Source organism: Gossypium raimondii, chromosome 6, assembly GCF_025698545.1.
Source record: "Gossypium raimondii isolate GPD5lz chromosome 6, ASM2569854v1, whole genome shotgun sequence".
NCBI lineage: Eukaryota > Viridiplantae > Streptophyta > Magnoliopsida > Malvales > Malvaceae > Gossypium > Gossypium raimondii.
Genome location: NC_068570.1, coordinates 34,407,458 through 34,419,673, shown reverse-complemented (window position 1 = coordinate 34,419,673; position 12,216 = coordinate 34,407,458). Strand labels below are relative to the sequence as shown.

The 12,216-nt window shown below is 35.2% G+C and overlaps 1 protein-coding gene across 2 annotated transcripts; it reads left to right on the top strand.

The window, feature by feature from the left end:
- Positions 1-3,787: 3,787 nt before the first annotated feature.
- LOC105773405 (mediator of RNA polymerase II transcription subunit 8) lies at positions 3,788-11,142 on the top strand. 2 transcript variants are annotated; one of them, XR_008196935.1, is made up of 12 exons: positions 3,788-4,173; positions 4,271-4,395; positions 4,550-4,674; positions 4,754-4,937; positions 5,406-5,513; positions 5,608-5,672; positions 6,236-6,538; positions 6,840-6,893; positions 7,976-8,179; positions 8,592-8,916; positions 9,286-9,339; positions 10,361-10,418. XR_008196935.1 is itself a non-coding variant. In XM_012595275.2 (12 exons), the coding sequence occupies exons 1-12, from the start codon at positions 3,962-3,964 to the stop codon at positions 10,868-10,870; spliced, it is 1,692 nt and encodes a 563-aa protein (XP_012450729.1). In that variant the 5' UTR covers positions 3,790-3,961; the 3' UTR covers positions 10,871-11,142. The 2 variants fall into 2 exon arrangements, 1 of the variants encoding a protein (XP_012450729.1); XM_012595275.2 differs by lacking the exon at positions 8,592-8,916 and adding an exon at positions 10,671-11,142 and having other exon boundaries at positions 3,790-4,173.
- Positions 11,143-12,216: the final 1,074 nt, after the last annotated feature.

Below are 12,216 nucleotides of genomic sequence, written 5' to 3'. Positions count from 1 at the left end.
CTGGATCCTATGGTTTCCCTTAGCTGAGCAGTGGTATAACACCACTTACTATTCCACCATACAAACCATTCCATATAAGGCATTGTATGGCCAAGAACCTCCACATCATCTACCTTACTTGGCTGGATCTTCTCTCAAGTTGCTAGTGTAGATTGGGGCTTGCAACAAAGAGAGGCAACTAAGAGTATGTTAAAGTTTCATTTAAAGAGAGCTTAGGAGAGAATGAAGCAAATGGCTGACAAGAGGAGGTCCGAGAGAGAGTCAGGGATTGGTTTATCTAAAGCTCCAACCCTACAGACAACATTCTATCAAGAAGAGGGGTAATTAGAAGCTATCACCTTGTTATTTTGGACCTTATCTAATGGAAGCTAAAAGAGGGAAGGTTGCGTACAAACTGACCTTACCAACTGATGCTTGTAACCACTCCACTTTTTACGTATCTCAGCTCAATAAGCATGTTGGCTTTGCTCCTAGTTCCACCGTATTACCTCCTACTGACTCTGTGATGCAATTCCGGCCGCATCATGTTACGACACAACTCGATGCCACCAAGATTGGCCCAAACTCGAGGGCCCAAGTGCAAAATGAAGCTTTTAATTTCAGTTTGTCAATTTGGCTGTTGGAAAATAAGGACTTTGATTCATTAATTTTTAGTTATTTTAGTTTGTGTTTTTAATTATGTCATAGTTTGCACATCATTAATATGTGTTCTGCATTTAATAAAGTCATGCATTATGTAACTTTCATGTTAGTTAAGTTTGCATCATTAAATTAAGTCATGTTAGTTTAATTATGTAACTTTCATGTTAGTTAAGTTTGCATTTCAAACCATGCATTTAAGCATCTTAGTTTAATAAATAAGTTGTTGGACATTTATTCAACTCATCTTAGTTTAATTAATAAGTGTTTTGTTGAACTTTATTTAATAAGTGTTGCTCTTAATTAATCTAGTTACTAGGATTATTTATTGATGCATGAGTTTAAGTTTATTTATTTATGCTTCTTTAATCAACTAGTTCTTTGGAATAGTTAATGCATATGTTTAGTTTATTTACCTAAGTTAAGTATTTATTCTTGATATGTTTAATTAGTGTTTAATATGCTTAATGAGTTATTTTAATGTGTTTATTGCAGGAGTTTCTTTAGCTTACAACTGTTACATTTCAAAGCTGTTACAACTTAATTGAAGTGACCTTTCAAGTGCTATTTGAATACAAAAGAATGAGCTGTTACAAAGGGTGTTTAATACATCATTTAAGGAATTTTTAAAGAGCATTATTTACTTTTTAAATTTTGGCAGCAACCGGACAGTTCAAGAGTCATTTTTCAAGCCTTCATGGACATTCATTCAGCTGAATTGAAGAGAACTCAATGAATGAGTTATTTGTTTCAAGAATGCCAAGAGACTTGAATTTTAATTCAGCTTCTAATTAGCACATTAAGATGAATGCTTATGAATATTTGGCTACCCTATTTTTAGCACTATAAATAGGTGAAATCAGATTTTGTAATGGACTTTTGCTAAACTTTTGCCAATTTGTTAAATGAAACTTTGTTTCTGTGAGGTTAACTTCCTCTCCAATTTCGTACGAGTCTCGAGTGACTTATCTAGCGAGCTAGTGGCGTCATCGGCGTCATCCTGAACTTGTTTTTGAACTTATCACCAACCTTGGTGTGGCGTTCATCCATCTAAATGTACCTTCGGTTCCTACTTTGGTCCATCAACCTATTCCCAACTGTCACCTTAAACCATATAAGATTTGGGGCGATACTCGTTATAGTATCGAATCTTTCTTGATGTTTAAGTTCTATTATTCATCTCCATCACTTACTTTTTCTATCCTACTTCTTTGTTAAACTGAGCCCATCCAAAGTTATTCCATCTAAAATCCATCTATCTTTTAACCACCTTGAACTTATTCCAACAAACAATTCCATACTTAACCAAAATTCATCCATTTTCGAAATCAAACGAAACTTCCTTGTCGACGATCAGGCAACTCAAATACGACTCGACTCAACACTGAGGCAGATCGTATCACTCTGATGACACTTTTGTCAAGACACCAGTTTAAATACTGGATAGAAGAATGGTAAGAAGGGGAAATTAGACAACAATAGAGGTGTTAGTCGAATGGGACAATACCTTTCTTGAAGACTTAACTTGGGAACGTTGGATCGAGTTTCAGCAACAATATCCACTGTTTGATCCTTGAGGACAAGGATTGTATTCGAGAGGGGACTATTTAATATGGAATAATTAAAAATAACGGTAAACTATTTTGCATTTCTATTAATTTTAGTTACTATATCGAAACGTTGTATTTTGTGTTGAAGATTTTAATGAAACAATATGTGTAAGGGGGAATTAAATTAGTACGTAAAACGAGTCGTTTTGGGTAAATAGTCTTAATTGAAACGGTATGTTTTAGGCATGTGCCAGGTTGTCCATTCATTGTTGTTACTCACCTTTTTAATGGCCAATCTGAATAAGGGGATGCAGTTAAGAAATACACAACATGTTCTTGTTCTTGAAGCTCTCTGAAATTTGTTTCTCTCTTCCTTTTATCCTCATCTTCAAATTTCTTCTATCTCAAACTTTTATTCCCCATCATGTTGTCTTGGTTAAATATGAACTGAAGAACAAACCCAATAACAGAAAGCAGAAGAAAAGCTTTGAAAATGGAATAAATCATCTCTTTTTCCAAGCCCTCTTTTTCCAAGCCCAAGTTTTGCATGAAAGAAAAGAGCACCCTTATGAGGACAACGACAAAGGTAGCCACTAGTTTTGCCATTTTGTGTATGCTTATAGAGAAAGGTATGGTGAAGAGAAGGAGAACAGTGGTGAATGGAGGATATGTGGGGAAGGATAGCGAGGGGGATTGGATGGACGATTTTTATTTTATTTAATATTAATATAAAATTTAAATTTATTATTATAATTTTTTGAAAATATTTATTTATTTTTATATATTTTTTAAAATTATTTAGATATATTTGAAAATATTTAGATATTTTTATATATTTCTTTGAATTTTTAGAATTATAATTAAATTGTTGTAAATTTTAATAATTATTTTTTAAAATTATAACTAAATTAAGATAATATATAAAATTTGAGAACTAAATTTATTGTTATATCTATTTTTAACTATTCCCTCAATTTAGTATTTGTGATTTTAATAGAAGTGGTTAAAATGACTAAACTATATAATGTTGAAAGCTTAAATTGCAAAACATTTATTATATATGTAGTTATCCAGATTTTAAGATGAGTTTATTGCATTCCAACTAGACCTGTCCATGGGCCGGGCGGCTCGGCTCGGCCCGACGGCCCGCCCGAAATATGGGAGGGTTCGGGTAAAAATATAGGCCGAAATATGGGCTTGGGCAAAAAACGAGGCCCATTTAAAAATGGGCTGCCTCAAACTCAACTTTTTAGCAGGGCCTACTAATATAATAAATATATATTTTTATTTTATTTTTAATTTTAAAATACTTTAAAAATATTTTATTTTTAAAATATTTTTTGTGTTTATTAAAAATCGGGCGGGCCGGGCCGGGCTCAGCTTACTTTTTTTCGGTAGGGCTGGGCAAAATTTTAGGCCCATATTTGGGCGGGCGGCCTGAGCCTAAGAGTCGGGCCGAAAATTTTTCGGCCCGGCCTAAGAGTCGGGCCGAAAATTTTTGGGCCCGCCCGAACCCGGCCCGGCCCATGGACAGCTGGAATTTCCAACCTTTTTTGCAGACAATTTCAGTCGAAGTATTTAGTGGGAAAATTTTAATTTATGTTGGACATGGACTTCTATTCTATTTCATAGAAGTCGATTAACAAATTCACCCCTCTAACTTGGTAGTTTATCCTAAAAATTTCCCATTTATTAACCATCCCCAAACAAGACGAACAGTGTCTGCAGCTGTTTGTAATCTTGAAGAAGACAGAAAGATTAGCTAAACTAAAATGGAGGGAATGATTCAGGACCCATCGCAGCCGGCATCGCAGCCACAGCAGCAGAATCAGGCAGTGGTAGGGGCGGAGAGGCTGAACCAGGCGCTTCAACAACAGCTCAATTTGGAATCTGTAAAGACCAGAGCCATTTCCCTCTTCAAGGCCATAACTCGCATCCTCGAAGACTTCGACGCCTATTCTCGCACAAATACCACCCCCAAATGGTCCCCTCTCTTCTCTTTCTTTCTTTTATAACCTTTAATCTTCAGATTTTCATATTATATATTTAGGGCTTTTCTTTTTTGTTTGTTCGTAAAACAGGCAGGATATTTTGGGTCAATACTCAATGGTGAATCTCGAACTTTTCAACATTGTGGATGAAATAAAAAAGGTTTCAAAGGCTTTTGTTGTTCATCCCAAAAATGTTAATGCTGACAATGCTCCGAGTATGCTTTTTTTTTTTTTCTCTTTACGCTTCAAGTTTATTAGCTGTTTTATTTCCCCTTAAAATGCTGATTGAGATAATTTGGATTGGCAATAATACTTATCTTTATTCATTGTAATTACTGAGTAATTAAATCCGGTTCATTGGCTGTGTAGTATTACCGGTTATGTTATCCTCGAAGCTACTGCCAGAGATGGAAGTGGAGGATAATTTGAAGCGAGAGCAGTTGCTTCTAGGAATGCAAAATCTGCCGATACCTTCACAAATTGATAAGCTAAAGGTGAGCTAGTGTCACACAATCATTGTTTTTCTGGTCGAATCTGCTTATTTTCAGGTGTGTGATTTTTATAGTTTTACAGGCTAGAATTGATATGATTGCGGCTGCATGTGAAAGTGCTGAGAAAGTATTAGCTGATACCCGCAAAGCATATTGTTTTTTCTCTCGCCAAGGGCCAGCCATTCTTCCTACTCTAGACAAGGGGCAGGCTGCTAAAATTCAAGAACAAGAGAACTTACTCCGTACTGCTGTTAATTTTGGCGAAGGTGATAGTCTTTAGCAGTTAGTGTAGCAACTATATTTAGACCATGAGATGTAACGAGATATCTTTCTAGATTTTGTAACTGCAGGCTACTAATAGTTTTCAACTGATAGTTTGGTGGGCCATATGCAATGGTTGTTGTTTTATTTTTTTCCCCTCATTGAAAATAGGTTTAAATTTAGAAAATCTATTATAGTTTTCCTTGTATTGTTTTATAAGAATGCCCTTTGGTCATAGATAATCAACATCAGTCAATTGATACAGTAGTTGAAGTAATTGAATTTTAATGGAATGGTAGATGAAAGTTTCTGCATTGATTTCTATGGTTAATTGAAGTTTAATGGACCTGTAGATGAATCTCTTTAGAATTAGCATCTAAGATTTGGTTTGTCTATTTATGTTCTAGAGAAAGGCCTAGTACTTTGATCTTAGCATGCTTATCATCCAATTATTGATTGGTCTTTGTATGCAGGTCTGCGTCTACCTGCAGATCAGAAGCTGATCACACCTTCGCTTCCACTTCATCTGGTGGACATTATGCCTGCAGCTGATGGAGTGCAATCTTTTGCTGATCCATCTGGTAATTTTCGTACAACTATTATAGTTTTTTATTCTATTTCAATCCTGGAAAGTTTCTTGTGCGGTTTAGTAGCATACTTCAAATTCGCTTACAGGCATGTACATGAAGAACACTCCTCTTATGTCAAACAACATTGGCAGTCAGGGGTCTTTGTTACAGGTTAGTCATTGACTTCCCCTTAATCAGTCTTTTCCTAAACCTACATGCAAGTAATTCTGAATGTTTTGTTCAAATAAGGTGAAAGGCTATTTGTGCTCCTCTTGGTGATTATTTTCATCTAAATGAATATCTGATTCTGAAAGAGCTACATTCATATCAAAGTCTGTATGAGCTCAACTTTGGACTCTCTTAGAGCACACTATCTACTCTTTGTTACTTAGGTGATTGCGGCCTCCATATGTTCTCATCATTCTCTTTAAATGGTGCTAGGAGTAGGATAACGTAATTATGAGTAAAATTCAACCATTATAGCCTCAATATTGTGATCATTGGCCTAGTGCAAAGGCCACATCAGGATCCTGTTCTTGATAAATTCTTCATCCTCTCCTTTTTTAAGTCATTCATGGGAGACACATTCTATTTTAATCATTTTAATTGGATTATACTTATCAGTTGATTCTGATCCTATGAAAAGCATTCTGTATCATTTCTGGTTGTGTCTTATTTTCTGAAGATCAAAGTTTATATGCAATAGCTTTACTCTTCTAGTCTTCTTATGCCAGGCTACTGGAGCACAACTTATCGGTAGATCAGCTGCATCTCCTTCTGCTGCTACTAGTGCTACCTCCTATGATAACACCACAACTTCTCCACTCCCATATGCCAACTCACCAAGGTCCGCAACGACTATGATGAACACACCATCTCCTCAGCAACAAACGCAGCAACTGCAGCAGCAGCAACAACACCAGCAGCAGCAGCAGCAGCAGCAGCAAAGGCAAAAAATGATGCAATTGCCTCAGCATCAGCAGCAACTCCTTGCTCAGCAACAGTTTAGGCAGTCTACAATGCATGGACTGGGACAGGTATAAATTTTGCTTATTTTTTGTGCTTTTAAAGTTTCTGTGAGGCCATAAGAGTAACTCGTGACATATCGACATCTATATGTACATATGCATGTAAGTGCATGCTTTGATTTTACATAGTAACTATGACTCTTGGTTGACTATCATGAGGTAAAGGACAGTTAATTTTGCTGAATCTTATGATTCTAAGCAAATTTGAATAAGTTTTTTATGTTTGTTTTGTTGAAGCATAGAATAGCTTCGTATGTTTCTTAGCCATTCAGTTGTATTATAACTATGAACAATCATTTCTTTGGTACAGAATCAGCTGCCGCTTCATGATCTGCAGGGTCAGACTCAGCAAAAGTTTCAGTCGGTAACTTTCTTATGACTTTTTTTCCTTTACTTCTTGTTTTATCTGAAATTTCGTATGAATTACAAATGCATGCTTCATATATATCAGTGCCTGAAAAACCGCATTCCAGTTATGGGTCTAAGGGTGAGTTTGGATGGGCGGTGCGTTTACCTGCGGTTAGTGTAAAAACAGCGGTGGCGGTGAGATTAGATACTGTAGCGATACTATAGCGTGAGACAAAAAGTAAGCTAAACGCACCGCACCACACCCAATCGCCCATCCAAACCCACCCTAAGTTGTGCTTTTGAATATCATTATTGCCATAACCTAGTAAATTTAAGTATTTAGAGTTCAGGAAATGGGTTTGTTCTGTGAGTCTTTGGAGCCGCTTGCCTGCACTTGGGTAGCTTAAAATAAACCAGAAGTTTTAGTACGACTGTTTGGGTTTTGATTTCAGGTTGAGTTTTATACAGCAGATCTGAGAACAAAATTTTAAAAAGTGCTTCTTGCAAAGACTGCAAAGTTAAAATGATAGTGGGTGGATGTTTGTTATATTTTACAGTTCTCATTCAAACTTGTATACATGTTAAGTGATTGTTAGCTATTACTCACTTCCACTGCACAGAGAAAATTTTACAAGATTTGCAACCGCCTCCTGAAATAACTACAATAGTGAATTACTATGAAGGTATTCTGTGAATCAGCTACACTTGAAAGATGAATACTTTCGTATGAAAGCTGCAGAGCAAAATATATGGAACTAAAAGCATCAGTCACGTTTTTATTGTGAAACAAAATATGAAGATCTTGGTTTTCCTCCCTTTTGTTTACTGAATTTATAGGAACCATTGAACTTTTTTTAGGCTTGTAGTCCTTTTCAATTTATTTTTTCTGTTTGAAGCGGAGAGGGTAGGAGTTGCTTGGGGTGGTGGTGTGTTGATGCAGGTATGTGAAGTGAGCCTTCAAATGAGTGGTTTTATCTCTTCCTTCTTTTGGATCTAACTTGGGACAATTTATTCTTGAGGAGGCATGTTTTACCCTTCTAAAATAAACCTTTTCTTTATACTATTGGTTTAACTGAAACCAAAATCTCTTTCCACCAGTTACATGGTCAGATGCAGTTTTCTCAACCCTTGGGCCATCAGCAATTTCAGGGTAGGCAGCTTCCTCCAGGACATGTGCAGCATGGCATAGGGCAAAGCCAACTCAATCAAGGAAATCAGTTGAGTCGTCATTTAGGCCAATTCTCCAGTGCAGCAAATACTGCATTGTTCAATGCTGCTCAGGGGACACCAAGTACTCAGATGGTTAGCTATATAACTCTTCAATCTGTTTTATGCTCTGTGTTCTTGCATTTGTTCTTTCAAAACATTATATATGATGTTCTTTTTTCTCCTTAAAATAAAACTTATCATTGGATAAGGTCATTCATTGAATTAGATTTTTGTATTCTAATGAAAGATATACCAGATTGATGGTACCTTTACTCATGCTTCTCAACTTAGGAAATGTGTCCACCTTCTAACATTAGGGAGTTTAAGCAGAAATTCAAATAACTTTCTGTTAGTTTGTTCATTATAGGTGCTTTTATTTATTAACACTAAATTGTCTATTTAATTATGTTTTTATTCATCCTGGAATTATTGATGTTCTTTAAGAGAGTGCTTCCTCCATAGTTATTGAACTTATAGTTTCTAGGATTGGAAATGCCTTTTGCAGTATTGATTCAAGATAGGCTCTTGGTTATGAGGGAGGGAGCAAATATGACTTGCCTCAGACAAAAGAAAAGGGCTTCCTTTAGTTGGATTTTTTTTTGCTCATTGGTAAAAGATGATGGAAGGAAATGAGTGGCACGGTTGGTTGGTTAATGTTCATTTGGTTTTCATAAGGTTTTCAAATTTTGATGCCAGCTATTTTGATTTTCCTGTTGTAGAGCTTAATGCTGGAGTATATCATGATATAATATTCCTTTGTACAACTTAATGCTTTGTGACGATGTGGTGAAGAAGTGATCAAATAGGAAAATATATGCTATTATAGTAAGGTAAATTAGATACAATTATACAATGAGGAAATGCGCATCATTCGTTGTTTTGGTGGATTTATCCACATGGACATACACATGGCATCAATGTGTCAAATTTGATAAAGATTTTAGTTTTGACTGATAAAGGATGTAAGAATGTAACATGGTTGTGCATATGAAGATTTAGGTCAGAAGGATGAAATGAAACATTTCTTAAAGATTATGAAATGTGAATGAAATTTCTGTTTCACAGCTTTGCATGTCAAATTCAGCAGTTCTCATCCATATATTACAAGCGCTTTTATTACACATATGTTGATTTGCCTCCTTTATATTGAAGTTATATCTTTCATGGTTTAAATTTGTATTTTAAATGTTTTGATTTAGATTCCAAACATGTCCGCAACTATGTCATCTCAGTCACTACTACCAAGGATGCAGGTTAGTTGCTAATGCTTTTGCTGAGTTTCTTTTTCTTAGTCAGACTTCTCTTCATCTAAATCATGCATATTGTGAAATTTATCTTGTCTGTATTATAAATGTCATTTAAAAAGAAAAAAAAGACTTTCTAAGCTTTCATGTTCTTCATGAATTGTGGAGCTGTCTTTATTTCTAAGGTTCACTTTGTGTAAATATCAAAAGCTTGTAAAATTTCAGTTTCATGTGGTTGTGAGTGGGTGATGTATACAATCTTTTGTTGTGTGGTTTTCTTCTCTAAAATTCTTACAGGAACATGATTCCTTGGTCTTAGAGATTTATACAAATCCATAGGGATGGTTACTATTTCCTTAATTATCTAGGCATATCTGGTGCAGATTTAAAAACCTTTGAACTTTTTCACTTGTGATGAACTGAATCATTGGTTTTACCCATAGATCTGTTTCAATCAAAACTAGTTGTGTCATAGAGTTTCAGCTAGATTGAGACTAAAAAGAGCTGGTAGCTAAGCCTTTGATGTCTTTGCCTCTCCTTTGTATAGGATTGGCAAGTAATATCTGTTTTCCTATTTTATCTTTTTGGCTTGGTTTCTAAGCATTTTGGCTCTTGGCATCTGTTAATTCTTATCTAAGAAACTAGAGAGGTTAGTTAAATAAGCATAAAAATAAGAGCAAGGTGGTCTGGGGGAGCATGGTTTGGCCATAGATGCGGGATTAGGATAGTGCTGTTTGTCAAATCCTGTTTCCTGGCTCTCAGTTCTGTTCCCTTTCATCCTGCTAGAAATTATCACTTCTTGTTCAAGGCTTTATGTAGTTTGGATTGGTCAAACACAATTTTGCTGCAGATCTGGCAGCTGTTTGCCACATATTAACCATTGTCCCTAAAGCTGTATATGTAATTGGTGTTTGTATATACTGCATTTGTATACTTGTCCTTATTGATATACTACATTCAGTTTTCTTTTTTTCCCTTTGTCATAACTTCTAAGTGTAACCTAACTCATTCAGTTCAATTCTTTCTGCAGTTTGTACCTGGTAGCAATCCTCAGCGGACTCATGCATCTCAAATCTTAAGTGACCAAAGTATGAATAATGGTCTTGACATTCTTTCATGCATGCATATACATATACATATACATGTATTGATTTCTATATCTAGTGGTGCTCAGTTGCTTCTTCCCTCTTTTGACTTCCAATTTCTGCCTCAACCCAACAAAACCAAAATTTGGAGAAACTGAAAGCGCATTGTGCATGCAACTATATAGCCTTTAGAGCTTTGAGTTTGATGTGAGTTCAGACTTAAAAAAATTTTATTTCGGGCTCTTTTGTATGCAGTGTTTAATATGGGATCCAATCCAGGAGGCCTTATGGCCATGCAGCCACAGCCACAGCAGCAGCAACAGCAGTCACAGCAGCAGCATGGTTCACAAGCTGCATTCGGTAATATGGGCACCGCCCAGAATTTACAATCTAATATGGCAGCTCTTCAAAATAACCCCAATTTTGCACAGCAAAGACAGCAGAACCAGCAGTGATATATCAATTACAAGTATCGATAGTTTTGTTTTGTGGATAACATGCTAAAGCTTTGCTTATGGTTGGCTTGCTTATAATCTTCCATGTTTCATCATTGAAAAGTACGAGTACTAATGTGCAAAATTATCCGAATATGGAAAATATTTATTATTATGGATTATTTTGCATGAAATGGATTAAAGTGTGATTCGGTGTGATGAAAATCACATTTGGGACTATATTGAAACATTGAATGGTATAAAGATTAAATTGTAAATTTTTTTCATTTTTAGCGGGGAAAGAGTCAACGTGCCATTTTTATCACCCATGGGATTATATTAAGGTTTTATCACTCATGGGATTATAATAAAGATTTATGATGAATTATGAACTCAAATTGGCATAAGTATCAAATTTAAAAAAAATGTAAAAAAATAGAAAAAGGTGTAAAATGGTAATTTGGTTAATTTTTTTGAGATTTTTATGATGAAAGTAATATTTAAATTTGATATTTAATAAGTGAATTTATTTTGGATCGTTAGAATAGGTCACAATTTGATAAAATTAAACAAAAAATGGGCTAGGGCTTTGAGCCCATTTGTGGATATTTTTCAAAGTGGGATGAACACCATTTAGCCACTTGGTTTTTTCTTCTTCTCCAGCCAGCCACATGACCCCATGGCTACCGTTTTTCCTCTCCATTTCCTTGTTGATTATTTCACTTTCTTTCAAAACTTTTACCTTTCACTTTCAAATTTTGTTAAAATCTCTTAACAAACAATCTCCTTAACTCATTTCTACCATTAATCTCATCATTCTCAACTTAAGGTTTATGAAGCTTAAAGAGAGAATTTGAAGCTAGAGTGAGAAAGTTACAATAAGGTAAGAAATGGCTTCCTACACCTCTTTTAGCTTGATATTTGTTAAGAAATATTTAAAGAAAGCTTTAAAGCAATTTATCTTAATTTTTAATGTAATTTTGTTTTATGGAAATAAGCAAATGTTTTATGAAGTTCCAAGCTTGATCAAGGACGAATTGGAGATCATGGAAGCTTGATTAAGTGGACGAATTGGAGATCATGGAAGATTGATTAAGCAATGTAGAGTATATATTAAAGTATCATGGATACTCATCATTCTCTTAAGTTAGGAGGCTTAGCGATTATGAAATTGATGTTATATATAAGTGTTTAATTGTGCTAATATTAGTGTGAAATTTTATGGCAAAATGTGAGGCTTTGTATCCAATTGTGTGAAAATGTTACCAAGGATTCCATGGAAGAAATTATAACTTAATAGGATATGTATGCATATGAATGAATTGTGTAATCATTATGGAAAGATTGGGTAAGGCCACTACGGTAAA